At 37.6% G+C, this 20,726-nt stretch overlaps 1 protein-coding gene across 2 annotated transcripts in view; it reads right to left on the minus strand.

The window, feature by feature from the left end:
• Window positions 1-3,520: 3,520 nt before the first annotated feature.
• Window positions 3,521-20,726, minus strand: part of LOC108718976 (contactin-associated protein-like 2) — a 1,054,026-nt gene continuing 1,036,820 nt past the window's right edge. For both annotated transcript variants that reach the window (XM_041566089.1, XM_018267529.2), the window contains 3 exons: window positions 16,450-16,671; window positions 8,030-8,104; window positions 3,521-4,859 (listed from right to left, as the gene is read on the minus strand). In XM_041566089.1, the coding sequence (XP_041422023.1) occupies window positions 4,660-4,859; window positions 8,030-8,104; window positions 16,450-16,671 (497 nt within the window). In that variant the 3' untranslated portion in view covers window positions 3,521-4,659. The remainder of the gene's footprint in view (window positions 4,860-8,029; window positions 8,105-16,449; window positions 16,672-20,726) is intronic.

Genomic DNA, 20,726 nt, shown 5'->3' on the forward strand with positions numbered 1-20,726 from the left:
TGTTGTGCCCAGCACCATAGGCTTAAAAGGAATTCTACCATATTGATTGATAGGCTTTACTTTAACCTCTTTTTTTTTTTTTTTTTGTAAAAAATGTGGCCTTTAAAAAAAAATTCAAAAAGCCATGAATCACCCTAGTAAATGATTTGCACATTAAGGGGCCAATTCATTAACTTCGAGTGAAGGATTTGAAGTAAAAAAACTTTGAATTTCGAAGTGTTTTTTGGGCTACTTCGACCTTCGACTACGACTTCGAATCGAACTATTCGAACTAAAAATCGTGCGACTATTCGACCATTCGATAGTCGAAGTACTGTCTCTTTAAGAAAAAACTTCGACTCCCTAGTTCGCCACCTAAAAGCTACCGAACCCAATGTTAGCCTATGGGGAAGGTCCCCATAGGCTTGGCTAAGATTTTTGGTCGAAGATAATCCTTCGATCGTTGGATTAAAATCCTTTGAATCGTTCGATTCTAAGGATTTAATCGTTCAATCGAAGGATTATTCCTTCGATCGTTTGATCGAACTTTTTGCGCAAAATCCTTTGACTTCGATATTCGAAGTCGAAGGATTTTCATTCCCCAGTTATTCGACCCTTGATGCATTGGCCCCTTAGAGTGTAGAATGCCTTCTCAAGCAGAAAACACAGTAAACTAAAATGTAACTTACAGTAAATACTTGAAATGGGCCTATTCCGTTTGCACAGGTTTTTAGTTCTCTGCATATTTGAATTTATACATCCTATATAAATGGAAGCTGCTATCATGTAATAACTTGGCAGAACAGCTCCTTTTTTTTTTCCTAAACAGAAAATATTTTTTTGGTTGAGATTCAGAGTGAGGCAAATATTATGAATGATTTCATTTAGAAATATTTAATACACAAGAGTCATGAATAGCTGTAAAATGAATCCTATAACTAGTGCCAAGTGAAATTGTCCAATTATAATTGGTGCTTAATGTACCCCCTGTTGTAAATTATTAAAGGGTTGGCTCACCTTTTAAATCACTTTTACTATAATGTAGTCATTCCTATTCTAATGGGGGAATGTAAAATGTTCTGTTAATGCATAAACATTCACAAAGACCATTGCAAATGTTTCATCCTTTTTGATCAATTACAGATGTCAACGATTTCTTCTAGTAATGTGCGGGTCCAGATTTTTTGGACCTGAAACCGACCCGACCCACACCTGGCCCAACCTGATGCATCCATTTAAAGACTTGCCCGGTAGTGATGTCACAAAAGGGGCGGAACGGGCCAGAATCTATAAAAGGTGGAGCCAGAAGCTAGCAGTGTTAGGTCAGGGGCAGGGAGAGTGGAAGGAACCGATTAACCCGAAGATTTGATGCTGCAGCCGGCCCAAACCTGCCTGACCCAGGCAAGTTCGAAGGGTCCTGTGGGTTTCAGACCAGCCCATACTTCACTAACTTCCTTGTAAAGTTTGCGACCAAATGACTTTTGCGAACATTCGCAGTGTATGTAATAAAATGTCACTGAGCGTATTTTGAGACAAAATATTTAACCATTTTTTATGGTTTTTCCATTATTTAGCTTTTTAGTCAGCAGCAAATGGAGCAGCTATCTGGTTGCTAGGATCCAGTTTACCCTAGCAACCAGTCAGTGGTTTAAATGAGACATTGGAAGATGAATAGGAGAGGGCCTGAACAGAAAGATCAGTAATAAATACTATCAATTACAATAAAATCGTATCCACACAGAGCAATTTTTTTGGACCCCGATCTGACAGCTGGAAAGAGGTAGCAGAAGAAAAATAATTAAAAACTATAAAAAATTAAAAAAAAGAAAAGGGCATTCTATGACATAATAAAAGTCAAGTTAAAGGTAAACAACCCATTTAAGATGCTAAAGTGACAAACTAGTTGCAGTATAAAGGCACTCAGCCTGTCATGAATCTCCCATGGGAGTGTCATAAGTATTATACAACAAGGGGTATATTATTCCCTATATTAACTCACTGATAAATCTATATCACCTTTCAAAAGACAGAAAATACATTATGCCCTTATACAATGGAGTTACCGGGCCCCACAGCAAATTCAATTTAGGGCCCCAAAATGTTTATAAGTTGGCCTATTCTACCAAGATATATTAAAATTGTTTATTAACTAGGGCCTCACTGGGCCCTCTACACTCACCCCCTCACGCCCCGCAACCGCAGGGTCTGATTTCACTATAGTTAAAACTCTGCTTGTATACTTGGCAGTTGATTTAAGGGATCCTAAAAGGGACATAAAGACTGCAGTGTTTAGAAACACAGTACATTACCCTTTCAATGGCCACTTACATACTATTCACTAGAAGCAGTGCTGTTCCATGACAGGACGTTAATAAATCCACGAATATGTTTTAAGAAATCAACATTTAAAATATTTTGCTCAAAAAGAAACACGCATATTATACATGGCTCTACAGAGATCGATACTGTATTATAAAATATTTTCCTCTGGCTTCATTTCACATATACAGCCGTTTGCTTTGCTAACGCCACCCCTTCACAGGTCGAACTTCTTCACTGCGCTGGGTATTGCAATTAGAATAATCTGAGAATAACTTGTATGCGAAGCCAATGGTGATTGCCATATGGCTAAATGGCGTCTATCATTTTCTAAACATGATAAAACTAGTTAAATGGTTTGTTCTATATAAATTGACGTGTCTTTGAAGCATCCAGCATCTAATAGAGGTCCCTTATATACAGCAGCACACTTCATAAACACTACTGGCATGTGTCGAATTTTATGGCTGTAATTTGTCTTGGGCTGTGTTTTGTTCTTCTATTTATTTGTGTGCCATCAGCATTGAGCTTTCTATAATTAAAAGTGAGGTCATGGTGGATGTCATGGTGGCTTTTCCCCATGATAAAAAAAAGTCATTGTTCTGAAATGATATTTTGTCTTCTCTGGTTAATGCAGTTCCACTGTTTTCTGAATCAAGAACAATGCTGCCTTTTCACAGTGCAAATGCAAACAAATCCTGTACAGGTATAGGATCCGTTATCCAGAAACCAGTTATACAGAAAGCTCTGAATTACGGAAAGGCCTGCACCCATAGACTATTTTATCCAATTTATAATCAGAATTTTTTTTTCTCTGTAATAATAAAACTGTACCTTGTACTTGATCCCAGCTAAGATATAATTAATCCTTATTGGAAGCAAACCCAGCTTATTGGGTTTATTTAATGTTTAAATGATTTTCTAGTAGACTTAAGGTACAAAGATCCAAATTATGGAAAGATCCATAATCTGGAAAACCCCAGATCCCAAGCATTCTGGATAACAGGTCCCATACCTGTATTATTTATTTGTGGGATGTCTGACCTGCCTTGCTATATGTTGCTATATGACACTGAAAAAAACTGGGTCAATTAATGAACTCTCTGAAACATTTGGGGACATCTGTTTCTGCTTGGTAAAATATTACTGCATAAACAATATACCTTAGGCTATTTTGACACTGTACCCTGCGGAAAAAAAGATTGGCAAGCAGACACTCAAGCCTTGTACAAGACAACCCCCAATGTCTTTTTATTTACTGAGCTGATCCCTAAAATAAATATTTTCAAAATGGCCTCTGAATTTTTCCTTAAGCCATTTGAAAAAAGTTTTTCCATTCCTCTTAACCTAGTTCATGTATCTTTGAAGTTCAGGCCCACCAACCGTAGTAGATAGTAAAAGACAAGTGCATAAATATTATAGGGCCTATTTTGCTAAATTGCCACATTAGTAAACAAAAATGTAATTCAGAAAAAAATAAATAAAATTAAATAAAAATCAAAATATACAATATATATATATATATATATATATACTATATATATATAGTCTACATGCTTTCCTTTTTAGCAATTGCTCTGTGGCCTACACTTGTTCAAGATATTAAAGTTATGGCATTTTGCAAGTTGGCGGCGTCATTTTGTTTTTGCCATGACAAATCTTTTCGCTTTCTCATGCCTTGCATTCCTTTGTGCCATTTCATGCAGCGGCAATTAAATTGGGATATGTTTGTAAATTAAAATAATGATTTGGATAGATTATATATATATATATATATATATATAAATATATATTTATGTGTGTGTGTGCATATATACAGGGCTGGGATATTGTTATTGAGCTGTGCTAGGGTTACAAGGTATCAGAAAAAGTTTCTCATTAGCAGCTACTGAAGTATGTTAATAATATTGTATTTTTTATATTTATCCACTGGCCTTTTAACAGTAGAAATCACATATCCAGTATATGTGTTTATACACACACCTACACATAAATAAACGGTATATTGTATATTCAAAGGGTTTCATTCTCGAAGACCTTAAAAACTGTATAAAATGGCCCTTTTGAAACACAAAATAAAATACAGATAGTACTATGAACCAATTCTGAAATTCTAAAAGCCGATATTTCATTTTTTTAGGCAGGGCTATACAGAAGGAGCAAACCCCAACTGTAGAAGTAAATAAAAAAGTACTTTTGAACGCCTCTTTTAAGGTTTAATCATTGTGGTACTGTCAAAACATATTCAGTCGACCTGCAGGAATCCCGACGGTGCAGGTACTTTGAGTAGAAGTCTGAAGCTGAGCTCTGGCGAGACAGTCCCTTCTTTATCCCCCCAAACCCTTTTCTTCTTGCTCACTCTCAGATCAGCCATTCTTTTTTGCTTTCATCGATAGTTTCAGTAAAGTTGGGATCATTGTTTATGATGGCAGCATCAGCAGTGTCAGCAGATTCAGCTCCTTTGGCCTCATTGGTGTGGTAGGTCCCCTTGTGACGGAACATGTAGCGTATTAAAAATGCCAGTGTGCAGAGTATAGTAAAGATGACCACAGCTATAATGCCTTAAAACAGAAAAATAAAGTTACTGAAATTAGAAAAATTTAAATCATTTAGTAAAGTTGCTAAATTCATGATATTTCCTAGACAAATGTGGCAAAAAATGAATTGAGATAAAATAAAACGGAATACTTGATTTTCATGGAATATTGGAAGTTTGCCCACTGTCTAATGGGTGGTTGTGCTTAAGTAAGATGAAGGTTAACCAGAGGAATAGTTTACAGAATTATTATTGTCAGTATGTTCCATTCAATACTTTTCTATCATTAGACCTTTTTTTAAGCTTCTCGGGGGGAATGTATTAGCCTATTTTCATATCAGGGTTGTTCTTTGCTGTCTTGGCATTGTATAAAGACTTAAAACATTAAAATACCTCACCAGCAAACCCTCACTTCATAGTTAAAGAGGATCTATTGCAAAAATTTAAAATTAATATGTTTCCTCATATTGAAGTAAGAAACTTCCTAAATACAATCAATTAAAAATTCTGCATTGATTCTGAAATAATCAGAATAATTCCCTATTCATTTTTAGAATTAGAATTATTCACTATTCCTCTCTCAGCATCTGTTTCTCTTCATGCAGCATTTGGATGAAATGATCCAATATAATTTATAGGGGGGGCTTACTTTCCTAGCAGATGTATTAGAGCTCACTCAAATAATTCACTTGAGTACAAACAAAATCTAACAAAATAACTGCCTTTTGCACAAATTCTGCATGTAGAGAGACAGGATGTCAGGTGATTTTAATAGAGTGAGTCTAATACATCTTCTAGGCAAAAGGAGCCCCCTATACGATATATTGGATCATTCATCTGATACCCAACTCCTAAAATAAGACAGAATGAAGAGAAATAGATGCTGAGAGAGGAATAGTAAAGATAAACTTGATTATTTCAGAAACTGTACAACATTTTTAAATGATTGTATACAGAAAGTTTCTTATTTCAGTATGATGATGCTTATATTATATTTTCATTTTCGTGATAGTACCCCTTTAGTCTTAAAGGAGAAATAAAGGCTTCCCACTAAGTTCAGAAATTCTGTCAGCACCTGGTGTAGTCATAAATACTTCAGACTGTATTGAGAATATCAGAGCACCCCTTAGAGTAGTAGTATATTAGACAAAAAGCACTATGACCCACCTCCTAAACAAGACCTGTATCTAGATGAAGCTATAAAAATTGCATCACTCATATTTGTAACCATTCCCCAGGGTTCTCAGCTTTACGTCCTCCAAGTGGTGGCATTATCAGTACCTAGATGCAGCAGGCAGCTCAACAGCAGTTAGCTCATATCAGAAATGGTAGGGGCCTCACTAAATGATTGAATGGAGGTTTGTTGGCAAGCTGAGAAATTCATATTTTACGAGTGTAGTCAGCACAGAAAAGAAATAAAAGTTGCCTAGCCATGGCCCCCACAATGAGAAACAAGGTCTTGGTGAGGCTCCAAGTACATAACATTCCTTAAGAAAATCAATCTAAATTTGGTGGGAAGGGTCAATTAAAGGAGGTTTTACTTGCAAGTGTTGGCAGACAAAGCTAGTCAGACTGCCAACTCCACGCTCAAGCTCAAAAGGGGATTGAATTGTGATATTTTTAGTCTGTGAGTCAGAAAATGTAGGATTAAAGTACAAATATTAATTGGGTGGTTGACTGGGTAAATTGACATAAGCTGAGTGTAATGCTGATTTAAGTTTAGTTAACTGGATGCCTCACTAGCTCTTTAGAAAAATAGCCTTTCACTTTGGGGCAGATTTATCAAGGGTTGAATTTCGATTAAAGTGGCGAAGTATGAAGTCAAAGTATTTTTTAAAGAGACAGTACTTCGACTACCGAATGGTCGAACGATTTTTACTTTGAATCGTTCGAATCATTAGATTCGATCAGATTCGATCGAATTTGACCCATGGTCGAAGTACCCAAAAAAAATACTTTGAAATTCGATTTTTTTTTTCAATTCAAATTATTCCCTCGAGTTTAGTAAATCTGCCCCTTTGTATTTGCTGTCTTCTGGGATATGTGATTTTATAGCAGCAGAAAGTCTGATTGTTCACCTCTGTAATGCCAATTATTTGTATACACACTCTTCCTCCCCCATATGCGGAGGCTGGCTCAGATAAAGGTGATAAAGCAGGGATCAAATTATATTGTTTCTGTACAGGCGGATCCATGTCTGTGCAAATACATACACTATGCAGAAGGCAGTGGATCAGCTTTTCTTTTCTGATGAGTATAGACCCATGTGCCATTAGCGTTTGGGCAAAAACAATACCTACTTAAAGGGATACTGTCATGGGAAGAAATTTTTTTTTCAAAATGAATCAGTTAATAGTGCTGTTCCAGCAGACTTCTGCACTGAAATCCATTTCTCAAAAGAGCAAACAGATTTTTTTATATTTAATTTTAAAATCTGACATGGGGCTAGACATTTTGTCAATTTCCAAGCTGCCCCTGGTCATGTGACTTGTGCCTGCACTTCATGAGAGAAATGCTTTTTGGCAGGCTGCTGTTTTTCCTTCTCAATGTAACTGAATGTGTCTCAGTGGGACATGGGTTTTTACTATTGAGTGCTGTTCTTAGATCTACCAGGCAGCTGTTATCTTGTGTTAGGGAGCTGTTATCTGGTTACCTTCCCATTGTTCTTTTGTTTGGCTGCTGGGGGGGAAAAAGGGAGGGGGGTGATATCACTCCAACTTGCAGTACAGCAGTAAAGAGTGATTGAAGTTTATCAGAGCACAAGTCACATGACTTGGGGCAGCTGGGAAATTGACAATATGTCTAGCCCCATGTCAGATTTCAAAACTGAATATAAAAAAATCAGTTTGATCTTTTGAGAAATGGATTTCAGTGCAGAATTCTGCTGGAGCAGCACTATTAACTGATTCATTTTGAAAAAAATTATTTTTCCCATGACAGTATCCCTTTAATAATGGAATTAACTCTTATCCAGGCATCCACTCCGTACAGGGATTAGACAACTAGACAAGTAGAGATATTATCTTATACAACATAACTTGCCAATTGTTTTTTATTGCCTGTTTTATACATTTATGTTATATTTATTAATGGTTATCTCTCTGGTTGAACATAAAAAAATAATGACACAAAAAATATGACAAAGTCTTCCTCAATCCCTATATAGTGTCTGAAGGAAACAAATATTTATCTTACCTCCAATTATCGCAGAATTCCTGTTCACCCCATCTTTTATGGCTTGACCTTCATTGTTTGGAAACTCACGAGAATCTACAAAGAAAGATCCTGGGAATTAAATGTTGTATAACTAAAAACCTCATGAAGTAAGATTTTTTCGGTTTAGATTGACCACAAACTGAGCAGAACCATCTATCTGTATTAATTCCTTTGTAATGCAAATATGTCATACACAGCTACACAGATCTAAAGAGACTCACACATATAAGAACTTTAAAATATGAAATTGCCTAAGTGGAGAATATTATGTCTAACATTTAATTTATTCCCAAACCATGTGTATTAATATAAAGTTGATTCTCCCTTTGCTGCTATAACTGCCTCTAATTTACCCTTCTTGGAAGGCTTTACACTAGATTCTAAAACACTGTTAGTGGGAGTTGTTTTCATTCAGCCACAAGAACATTAGTGCAGTTGGGCGCTGCTTTCAGGTATCAGGGCTGGCTTACAGACAGCTTTTTAAATTATTCCAAAAGTGTTCCGGTGAGGTCAGAGCTTTGCTCAGGCCAATCAATTTCTTTCACTCCAATTTCAGGAAAACCATTCTGTACAGACCTTGTTAGTGTATGGAGGCATTAATGTGCTGAAACAGCAAAAAGTCTTCCCAAACTGTTGCAACAAAGTAGAAAGTAAGGCATTGTCAAGAATGTTATTGACTGAAGGTTTACTTTTAATGGAACCAGGGGCCATACCCATACCAGACAAACTCAAAAACAATCTGTTAGCATTTTGCATTCAGGTAGGCACTGTACTCTTGGCATCTGCCAAACGCAAACTTTATGTCCTGATTGCCATAGGGTAAAAAAGCATTTATCAAAACAAAGAAAATATTTGCACTTCTCCAGAGTCAAAAGACAGTGACCTTTACATTTGTGCTGACAATGCTTCCATAGATAGTTTGGAACTTAGCATTGAGTGCTTTAATAGAGGACATGTTATATTTTACAACGTTTCATTTAAATGAAATCAGTTTAATTCTAGCATTCCCCTTTAAGGATTTCCTAGTGAAGCAGTGATATTTATTTGTCTGTATACAAAATTCAAATCAAAAATCAGTCCTAACTGAGAAGCAGACCAAGTGATTTCCAATTTATGTGTCCATGGAATTAGTCGGATGATGGGTGGACTAATGAGTCAGATCAGACTTTATTGCCCGCAACTTTGGGGTGACATATCGTCAATGGGGGGCAGCATTCTACTCACAGTCTTTCTAGATTGCCCTTTCTCTGAGATTAGTTGGGGTACTGGAAGGTGAGGAACTGAGAGGAGTTGTTAATTACTATTGCTTTCCACTTAGATCCAGGCCATCTGTCAAAAAAACTGAGCAGTGCTGTTTGAGTGTACGGCCAAATCACACTACAACCAACATTTTCATTATTGGGTCAGCTCAGCCATTGTATGGTTTACTTCTTCTAAACAAGAGAAACATGTACGGATCTCTAAGTGGGTTTGGTAAAATTATATCTTGTACACACGGCTATAGTACCCATACCAATGATATCTTTCTAAGTTAATAGCGACCCTGAAGTAGGTTCTGGGCTATAATAATCTCTTCTAGGGCAACATATGGCCAATGGGTTTCCAGATGAAAAGTCCTGCTGTATATTATTATTACAAAACAAGAAATAAACTGCGAAAGAATTGGGTATAAGGATGCTACAAATGTATAGATCTCTATTTTCCGATACAAAAACAAATCTGCTTTCAGTCTTGGTAGAACAAGAACTAAGTAGGTTTTCCAGCTAAAGAGAAATCACATTTTCCTTTCCTTGTGCTTTCTATAACAGATACCCTGCTAAATGCTGACATATGAATGCTGCAAATTGTGAGCCTCAACTCCCTGCGGTTTAGGAATCATTTACAGGACTGCTTGACCTTGATCAGGATTTATTACTCCTTATTAGTGAAGCTTCTATAGTCATTACATTTTGATGCTCTGCACTTCTTCTCCTCCTTAGAAGGCGAAAAGCCTTACACTGAACTTATTACCAAGCTAAATGCGGCAAAATGTACACATTGACAATGTAAGCATTAAGTGGACTTTAAAACACTGCCAACATTAACAAATGCCTCTGACGGCATTCTGCTTCTATACATCAATGTGACTTAATTGCTATGCTAACAAGGCCTCTGTAATACTTTGTTTTTCTTGTATATAAATATATGTTTAGTGTTTTTGTAAGGCACATATATTTCAATTTTACTGCTGAGATAAGACAGCAGGGCTCACTAATTAACATAGGTGCCAATAATTTGCACTAGGGCAGTTTCCGGTAGAAATCCTCAAGACTTTTCTTTAATTCCCGAATTTGACTGTCCATAACACAATGCTGATTTGTTGCTTTTGCCACCTGTAATTGTGCAATTTATCTCCTACTTTCTTATATCAGCTCCACTATAAGGTAACTAAACTCTAACAACTACATCACTTTGTGTTTTTGAGATAATAAAAGCTCCATGAAAGCAAGCACTACAATACTGTATTATTAAGAAAAAAAGAACCAGAGTCAGCTGTAGGATTGGGAACATTTAGTGGTATGAACCCCACTAGCTACTGGCCCTTATTCCCCTAGTTTAGGAACAGGGCATCATTGCTGTCCCTCAATTACTGGACCTCTCTTGCCTCTCTTTCCCGGCACAGGGTTGGGGGTGGAACCCTGTCTTCATTTTACAAGACAGCTAAAGACATTATTCGCTAGTGACAAGGAGATGTTTCAATTCATATTTATTGTTCTCTTCTACTGGGTTAAGAATGGTGGAAACAGAAATCCCAGTATAAACCTGTAGTTGCAAAAGGCTTGTTTGTCCCATTTACTATTAATTAGCATTTCTAAATCCTGAATGCATTCTGCAACGCATTCATCATTTTATGCTGACTGAAAGCCTAACAAGCAGGTCCACATCACGTTAATGGAGTTCAAGTCAGCTTATGAAAACACCAGATTTAGAAAATTGCTACATCAGTCGTATTCCTACTTCTATCCCTTTATCCAGTTCCGGGAATAAAAATCATAGCGATGCACACAGTAAATTGTCTGCAACCACAGGGTAAGATTCACTGGCTGCTGAATTAGCATGTCATCTACCCATGTTATGACAATTGAGATGATCATAAATAAGAACTCATGGGAACCAGACTCAGCAACACTACAGAATAGCAGTATATATGCTTAGCTCACTTAAGGAGAAGCTTTTATCCATAAAAAATGTTTTAAAAGCATGTGGTCCTCATGCTCATGCTAATCCTTTGTGCCAAAAGAAACTGTGAATAAAACAAGAAAACAACAAAAAACAACATCAATGCACAGTGAAATCTATATAAGCAGAGTGCCTTTTAGCCCCTTGACCTCAATATTGGCTGAGTAAGATTGGAATCAATATAAGCTTTAACCTGGGATCTTTTCTGAATAATGGTCTGAAAGCAAATGTTTAGAATAATCTGTTAATTACCTCCTTGCTTTTTTCTATTGTCTGATGCTATAATGGAATACCAACTAATTATACAGTATATCTTAGAGCTGTAATAAAGGGCATATATTCTGTTGTGCTAGTATGAGGCATCAGCATTTAGTGCACCATATAATTGATTAGATTAATTGGGTGCCTTTACTATAGCTACTAAATTACATCTAAGAGTATTTTTATATAGGGAACAAGGCAGATACAGTTATGTGATCAAATACGTAGCAATACATTACCAAGAAATGTTAAATTACAGCACTACCATTTCCCAATGTAAATCATTCTTAATTTGGGACGTTTTGGTGTCATTTAACCACTCCCCAAAAAGGCCCCAATTTGGGTAGTATATTCCTGGATAGTAGACCTCATAGGGATTGTGGACCTGACTAGGGCGCCTGGCCGGGCTCGGTATGACATACTGCTCCAATTTGCAAAAAGTAAAATATCAGAAAACCCCAGGTCTCAAGCATAATACTGGAACATGATATACAGGGTAATAGTATTAAAGGGGTTGTTCACCTTTCAAACACTTTTTTCAGTTCAGTTGTTTTCAGATTGTTCTCCAGAAATAAAGACCTTTTTGAATTACTTTCCATTATTTATTTTTTACTGTTTTTCCAAAATGTAAGTTTAAATTTGAATGTTCCAGTCTCTGGTGTTTGGGCCTGGCAGCTCAGTTATTCAGGTGCAGACTCTAAACTGTTACATTTTGTTTATACATTTCTCAGCAGCATCTGTATTCACAACTATTGTATCAATTCTCTAACAGCTGCCTTTAATGAAATCCAGAGATTCTGCTCTGCAGGGACAAAGATAAGAAATGTATCAACTAAATGTATCAATTTAGAACAGTTTACTGAGACAGCGACCCCCCTCCCAGAGCTGCTTTAGGGTAAGTCCAAACTAGGAGATTCCGGGAGATTTTGTCTCCTGGTGACTAATCGACTCGTCTTTTGAGCGACTACCTCCCCGAACTGCCTCAGCGTTTTTCCCCATAGGCTACAATGAAAAGTCGCATGCGCTAATGCACACGCGGCGATGCGTTTTCAATAGTTGCCCAAAGTTGCCTCAGTGAGTGTGGACTAGCCCTTAGAAGGTGAAAAATGACACTTTACATTTCAATATTAGAAAAACGGTGACACAAAGAAAATAGAAAGTAAATGGAAAATGTTGTTATTTCTGGTGATCCATCTAAAAACAAGTGCAAGTGCTTTCCTCAGTGACAGACAGCCTTTAGTGTAACCGGCAAGTGATAAGGACGTTGACATGCCTGTATGCTTACTTCCCCCCTTCCCTTCACCCATAGCCCTGCTATCCCATTCCAGTCAATTGCCCCAGAAACAGAGAGAAAGGTCCCCTTGCAGCCAGAGGCATATCTGCCACATCCCCTTGTTAACTAAAGTCAGGAGCCAGCTCATTCCTCAACATCCAGCATTCTACAGAGAAAGTCATGAATGCCGGCTTGTAGCGTGCTGCACCGAGTGTGAATAACAGTATATCAATGTCAAGCTCTTGCATGGCCTGATCCACCATCATCCGCTGCTATTTGCACCAGTGAGGTGTCGTTCAGTGCTAATAAACAAATAAACAACATCTATGATTGACCAATGGGCATTACCTTTGCTAGTAACACCTAAGGTAGCCAAAATTAACAGCAATAACAGTCCATTAAATGGTCCATGTATATTCACAACCATATCCTCTTAACTTTCTCAAACTCCAGAAGGGGCCAAGCTGCAAAAAGTGCAGCCTTTAACACCTCACTTTCCAACTGCCCAACCCCTTTTCCTAAATAGGCACTGCACCCCTACAGCTGTCGTCCTAGGCACAGGCCCATATATAAAAATTATATAAAAATTACTGCCCTGGATTTCCGAAGGATAAGAAAATATCTTAGTAGAAATATCTTAATAACTGGCCAAATGGAGGTATAACCTAAGATTTGTCAGTATATACAGTGAGGTCTTCTTCCTAGAGATTTTGGGTGCAAAAAAATTGTTACTGCAGGACTAAGCAGCTTTTAAAAATGTCAAGGAATATTTCTGATTGTACAATCTAGATCCAATCATTAGCCAGCAGAAGAACAACTCCCCATATATAATAACAGACACTAATATTGCCCAGGTGAAGTGTCATAATAACCAATAAGATGTTTGCCCAGGAGCAGTAACCCATTGCAACCAATAAGATGTTTGCTTTTAGACAGGTGACCAATAAATGCTCCCCGCTGATTGGTTGTTATGAGTTATTGCTCTCAGGCAAATACACTGTCTTTTATTACAAAGCCCCTTTAGTGTCTTATTACCTAACCCAGCAAGAGGGTTATTTGCAAAAGAGGAGTTAAGTAAAACTGGTGAAAAAAAAGATTAATGGAATAGAATTTGTGTAAAAAAACACAAAATACTGACTCTAATCCAGGTAAATTAGAGTTACTGTACATTGCTCATCTTTGAGTAGAATTGCCTAAATTACAATAACAAAACAAACAAACAAAAAACGGCCCAGACATAAATAGCGGTGAGATAGTAACAAGGGGCAGAGACATTTAGGCAATTATGTTGGTGCCTATTTAGTTTACACACATGAAATACGGAAATCATTGATAACAGTGGCATAATACAGGTATATATCCTAATACTTTTTTGTATAAACACCAGTCTGTGGAAAAGAACCAAAGGAAACTCCCACTACAGATAAGGTAAATATCTTACAAGAATATGTAAATGCAGATACATCTTGTTAAAAAAGAAAAGAAATGCTGGTATGAAGCCATAAAAACTAACATGATTACATCTGCCAGGCACTATCATTCTTAAAGCTTTTCTTTTGATTTAATAGCCTCTATAAAATACTTGGCACGTGGAGCTGTAATGTGTTTAATCCTTTGGCTGCCAAAAGGGTCTGCAGCAGGTTATTGGCATCGGCATTCTGAAATAAGCATGTCTATTTAAGTTCTCCTTAAAGTGGCTATACATTTCCTATGTTCTATAACTCTGACTTGCCCAAGGTCCAAAAGGACAGAGAGTATATGAAGGGCCATACAAGGTATGGCTGCCTTTCTATTGTTCTGACTGTTCATGCAAGCTGTGGCTTCTCTTCATTTCCAATTTGCCAATGCACCATGCATGAAATGCGCCAGCAAAAGGATCTAGCCCGTCTGCAGTTCATTGCTTTTTACAATAGTGAATGAAACATGCCTTATTGGACACACTGAGCAGTGACATGCCTAAATGCTCAAGTGAATGATGAAGTGCGGAGGTCTCTCTGTCACTGCTGCAAGTGCACAGACAGGGTGCTTTAAATTCAATAGTATGATGAGCAATGAAAGGCGGACAGGCTGGCTCATTTTGCTGGGGCGTTGTTATATATAGATTCTCAGCTGCCTCTGTTGTAGTCAGCACGATGTACAGTCTTCATTTTGTACAATTTGTGCTCTGGAGTGCAGGGGTTGATTTTACTTTCATGAATACACTACAGTAGCCTTCAATGTACTGGCAGACTTCCCCTATATGCCAATGCATTTTATACCGCAGTGAAACTGGGGCTCATTTATAAACAGTGGGCACCTGTACCTGGGCAGTAACTAGGGTTGCCACCAAGCGGGTGTTTTACTGGTACTGGTATTTTCACCTGCCAAGGCTGGGGCCGGTAAATTTGTAATACCCTTATAAAAGCCCTTGGCCAGCCCCCAATCCGCTTAGAACTTACCTTATTTTTCAGCCTTCTGGCCATCTCGCAACGTGGTCCTGCCCCCTTTGCGGCACGGTACATGGCTCTGCCCCCATTTTGCGTCACGGAAGGCCCCTCTTGTTCCCGCCCCCCACCGGCCGGTATAAACTTTGAGAAAAGGTGGCGACCCTAGCAGTAACCCATGGCAATAAATCAGATGATGGCTTTCAGTGCTCAACCTGCAGCTGGCTGAAAAAAAGATAAGGACTGATTGGTTGCTATGGGTTACTGTTTAGGTGTGAATTTGCCCACTTTTTATAAATGAGTCCCACTGTCTTTTCTTAAAGCTGCAAGTAGATCACAGATTTAATGATGTACATACACCTGATTTCTTTAGTTTAGACCCTTGCATAATTCTTGTATGCCATTGAATTGAATATTTGTACATAACACAAACGGGCAGATTTATCAAAATGTGAGTTTAAAGTACTGTATAATAAATAAAAAAACTCACCCATGTTCTATTCATTCCTATGGGATTTTTAGAATTGTATTTAACAATGGGCGAATGTTAGAACTCACTATTTGCTAAATACGGGTTAAAAATCCCATAGGAATGAATAGAACATAGGTGAGTTTTTATTTATTAAGCTCTAAACTCACATTTTGATAAATCTGCCCCAAAGTATAATGTCCTCAAACTACTTTTATTGGAGCTGACAGCTCTGAACCATTGCATTTCAATTGTTCTAATTATGGCTTTCTGTGTAGGTAATGTTATTAAAGGTCAAGGTGTGCTTTAACAAAAAAAAAAATTCTAGTTTTCAAGGGTAGTTTTCAGCAAAAATACTCTAATTTTCGGGTTAAAAAAATTTATTGAGATTTATTATACCCTGAAGCTGGAAATAGATTGAATCCAAAAATATTCAAGCTAAAACCTATCGAGGTCTACCGAAGTTAATATTACATTTGCCCAGATGCTTTCATACTATAGGGGGAATATGTGGTGTTTATACAGGGCCTGTAGGTGTCACTGTGCACAAGAGTTATACTGTGTACATAGTAGATTCTGAAAAGCATTAGAGTTCAAGCTACTGTTGAAATGTAATGGCTGCATGAACTTCCTAATAAAGCACTGTTATACTCTACTCATCCTTGGCTACCAAAACATAACCCCTGGTAACTTGCTCTGCACTGCCTTTAGGATGTTCCAAAAAATGCATAAAATAAAGTGGAGAACTCTATACCTGAGTGCCAAGGATCTGTATTGGAAGTCATTGGTGGGATGGTGAGTGGAGAGGCTCCGCAGTTCGATTCCACGAGTTCCCCTTGGATGAACACTTGAGAGTTGTTGCTTGACCTCAGAGCTGCCTTGAGCGGAGCGATGAGATTGAACTGTACTCTGGACAGGCAACCACTAAAGCCTGGAGTATTGTATGAATTGATATCTTGATCTTTTGTCCCTGTTTCTAAAGGCAAAGCAGAGAATTCATGTGTCAGCAATGGGTGCCATAAGCAAGCTTAGGAGTGGTCAATTATGCTGACAGTTAACAGAAAGACAGGAATCCACTTCCAATATCTGCAATGCAGAGCAACTCGAACCCCTTGTGCAAATGGCTAATAAGTGACAGGACCTGCTAGCAAAACCATCATGTCTGAGTTCATAGCAGCTGTTATTACTGCATCAGAGACAGGCACAGAGCTGCGGTACATACTAAATCCTGGAGATGTTGCTATCTTGGGCATTGTATCACATTACGGTAGATGTGAATACATTAGACTTACTGTATGGAGTGTTGTATTATTTGTAATAAAGCTATGCATTGTTCTTGGAATACATAAAGATATAAAGACAATGTTCTATGCAAATCCAGTAAAGAAATTACAAAGCATCAGTGCAAGACATTCTACTGTAGTGTATATCATTTTGGATCTAATGAATTCTATTGTTAGGCCTTGTCTTGTTCTGCTCTCTCAAGACGGTTGATGCTGTGAAGACGTGAAGGGCAATTATTTTTGGCACTTAAGTGACAGAACCAATGCATTTAATTGTGGCACAGTGACTTCAGTTGAGCAAGATAGAACAAAGGCATTTGAAAGTGAGCTGGTACAGTTGTGGTCGATATTTAGGTCTGGCTTCTCTGAAGCATGAGTCCTTCTGACCTTGATGTTTTTTTTGTGGTGTACCGCAGACAGGAGAAATAATACCAGTTCAAAATCAAAATTATAGGCAGGCAAAGAACACTCTCATTAAAGAGCTAATATTAAAAAATAAACACTATTACGAAGGCAAGTGCAATGTGCATAATCCAAGCAAAAGCCATGTTTTTTTTTACCCATAACGCAATGTTTAACCCAGAATTTCAGAGAAACGGAGGTTGCCTATAAAATTGCCAGTTGCATAATTAATTAAGGCAGGTAATAATACTAATAATCAGCCACATTGGTTAAAGCCACATATGTTGTGTTTGTGGGTTTCTGGTGCAAAATAGTACAGGGAAAGGGGAAGCAGGTTTACATTGCAATGCTAAGTGGTTAAGAGATCAAGTTTGTACTGCTTTGCAATTATATGACTAAAACATTGGTCTACACAAAAACCTCACTGTGTTGGTGGTATATACTTTGTTTATGTAGAGTGTTGCACCACCATTTTAATTTTTTAGAGTATACAGAAACCACTGGAAGAAGAAGGTGGTGGTGTGGTGCCTCTATGCATAATAGTAAGGATGCTTGAGGGTCCAAGGTTAGCGATTCTTTTCATGGGGGTTGGGGGGTAGGGTTCCTTTATTATTCACATCAGTCTGTTGCCACAGAGAGCTTAAGATCTAATTTCTCTATCACATTCACATGATATACACTGTATGTTAGTTTCATAAGGAAACAATTGATCTGCCCATGTGTTTTTGATGTGTGGGAGGAGAAAAACATGGAGATAACCTGCACAAACCTTTCACATAGTGCCCTAGCCAAAATGACATTCAGAACTCAGGTGCTGCAAGGGAGCATGCTAGCCATTAAATCACTGTGCTGCTGTCTTTCACCTCCTACCTTGTTCCACTGTGGCTCTGATCGGTAAAAGCAAGTACAGGTAGAACAGAAAACCTGGTTTTTTTTTTTGAATAATGGATTTCCCTGTATTTTGGATCTCCATACCTTATGTCTTCTCAATTTAAACATAATATAAACCCAATAGACTTCACTCTCAGTCTTGTTTATTGTGTGGAAAGGTTTATTTGTATGGTGAAATACACACAGCCTCAGGACACAACACACGTCGCAGTATAAACATTTGAACAATTATTTTTAATATTCGCAAATGTGTATGCAATATTTCCCAAAATCGAACAAAACTGAAGTATTATTTAATTGTGTGTGCTTTGTATCTCTCCTTAGCATTACAGGCCTTAAAGAACTCCCTGCAAAATTTTTTTTTTACGTCTCCTCTTTTATTCCAGGTTAGCTCAGAATGTAGTTCTTGAACACTTAGGGCACATTAACTTAGCTGGAGTGAAGGATTAGAATGAAAAAAAGTCTAATTTTTTTGGCTACTTCGACCACGACTTCGAATTGAACGATTCGAACTAAAAACCATTTGACTATTCGACCATTCGATAGTCGAAGTACTGTCTCTTTAAAAAAAACTTCGACTAGCTACTTCGCCAGCTAAAACCTACAGAGCACCAATGTTAGCCTATGGGGACCTTCCCCATAGGCTTTCTAAGTAATTTCTGATCGAAGGAAAATCGTACGATCGATGGATCAAAATCCTCGTTCCATTCGAAGGATTTAATAGTTCGATCGAACGTTTTTTCCTTCGATCGTTCGATCGTTCGAAATGTGGTAAATCCTTCGACTTCTATGTTGAAGGATTTTACTTCGATGGACGAATATCGAGGGTTAATTAACCTTCGATATTCGACCCATAGTAAATGTGCCCCTTAAATTAACTAGTAATAATTGGATGATCAGGTATTAGTTTATACAGCTGATTTGGGGGAAAAGTTGGTATTATGCAGCCATTTAACTGCAGTTAGAGTATGTTGGAGGAGAAACTAGAGCATACAGGAACCTACCTGGTTGAAGCCATAGGCAGGTTAAAGAGGATAACCTAAATTCATCTAATACCTGCTGTTTAACCTAGTGTGTTTAGCCATTCATGAGCTAAGCACTGAGATGTTGGCTGCCTCTCTAAATGAAAAGCCTTTAGCATCAATTAAGCATTTAGACTTCTGCTAAGCTGCAAAATAACAGTACTACTTATTATGCCTTAAACCTTAAGATGCTACATTAAATAGGGATTTAAAATAGAAACATTCTCATTTGCTCAGCAGAGGCAGCACTGCAGTAATATTATGGCTCTCAGCCCTTGCCAGGCACACTACTCAGCAAAGCTAAAATATACACATTGATGCTCATTTATAAACACTGGGCAAATCTGCACCTGGGCAGTAACACATAGCAACCAATCAGTGGCTGGATTTTTTCAGCCACCTGCAAGTTGAACAATGAAAGCAAACCTTTGATTGGTTGCTATGAGTTACTGCCCAGGTGCAAATTTGCCCCTTGTTTATAAATAAGACCCACAGAGCTCACTAACACACCACAATATTACCCATGGTATGCAAGTTCCAGTTCCTTTGTTTTTTGCCATCTTTAACATGCATACAGATAATGCAAGAGGGATTCTGTATGCTTTAGTTCCAATTGTCACATCATTTCCTTGTTCTTGTAATAAAGAAACCTCTGTGGTTACCTATACTGTATAATATAAATAATATATATATCTATATATATCTCCAAAGGAAAACAAAATAACACGTAAAAACAAACTGTCTTAATAACAGACAACATGCAGCTGTAATTTTCTGTGGCACATGGATAAATCACATACAATTAGTACTTTAACCTTAGTAAAACACACCTAAAACATCATATCAGTTTTACATTAAATGGGCATTTTTTTGTGCATATGGATAGCAGATTACTGACAATGAAACATGATCAACCTGTTATTGTGGTTAAGGTTAGTTTCTTCAGTAATCAGCATAAGGGCTGTTGGCACTGTCGCTTCAGATGGAACATGGAAGAATATTGCCAACTACATGCTGACATAACTTGTTCTCCATCTGTACATGTCATATTTTTAATCTTGCTGCTTTGATTAGACCAATAAATCATAAACTAGTTCAAGTATAAAGGAAAACAATTTTCCCATAGATTAGTTAGTTAGTTGTACTATATTTCCAGTCATCAAGAGCTACTTAGAATAAGAAGTTCCCTGCCAATACAAGAAGGAATGCAATCCAAACCTGAGATAAAAAGGAAAATCCATAATTGTTGTAGCCAAAGTGAGGCTCTGAGTTTGAGGGCAGTAGGGTTGCATTGCATCTTCACTAAAATCAGCCATGCGTGTCTTTCAGTCAGTGCCATACTTTACAGAGCTGTTGAGTCAAAAGCAATTTTGGGTACCTGGAGTTGGAGTCAGCAAACATGTACTGACTCTGACTCCTAATAAAATTAAATT

Source organism: Xenopus laevis, chromosome 6L (assembly GCF_017654675.1).
Source record: "Xenopus laevis strain J_2021 chromosome 6L, Xenopus_laevis_v10.1, whole genome shotgun sequence".
Taxonomy (NCBI): Eukaryota; Metazoa; Chordata; class Amphibia; order Anura; family Pipidae; genus Xenopus; species Xenopus laevis.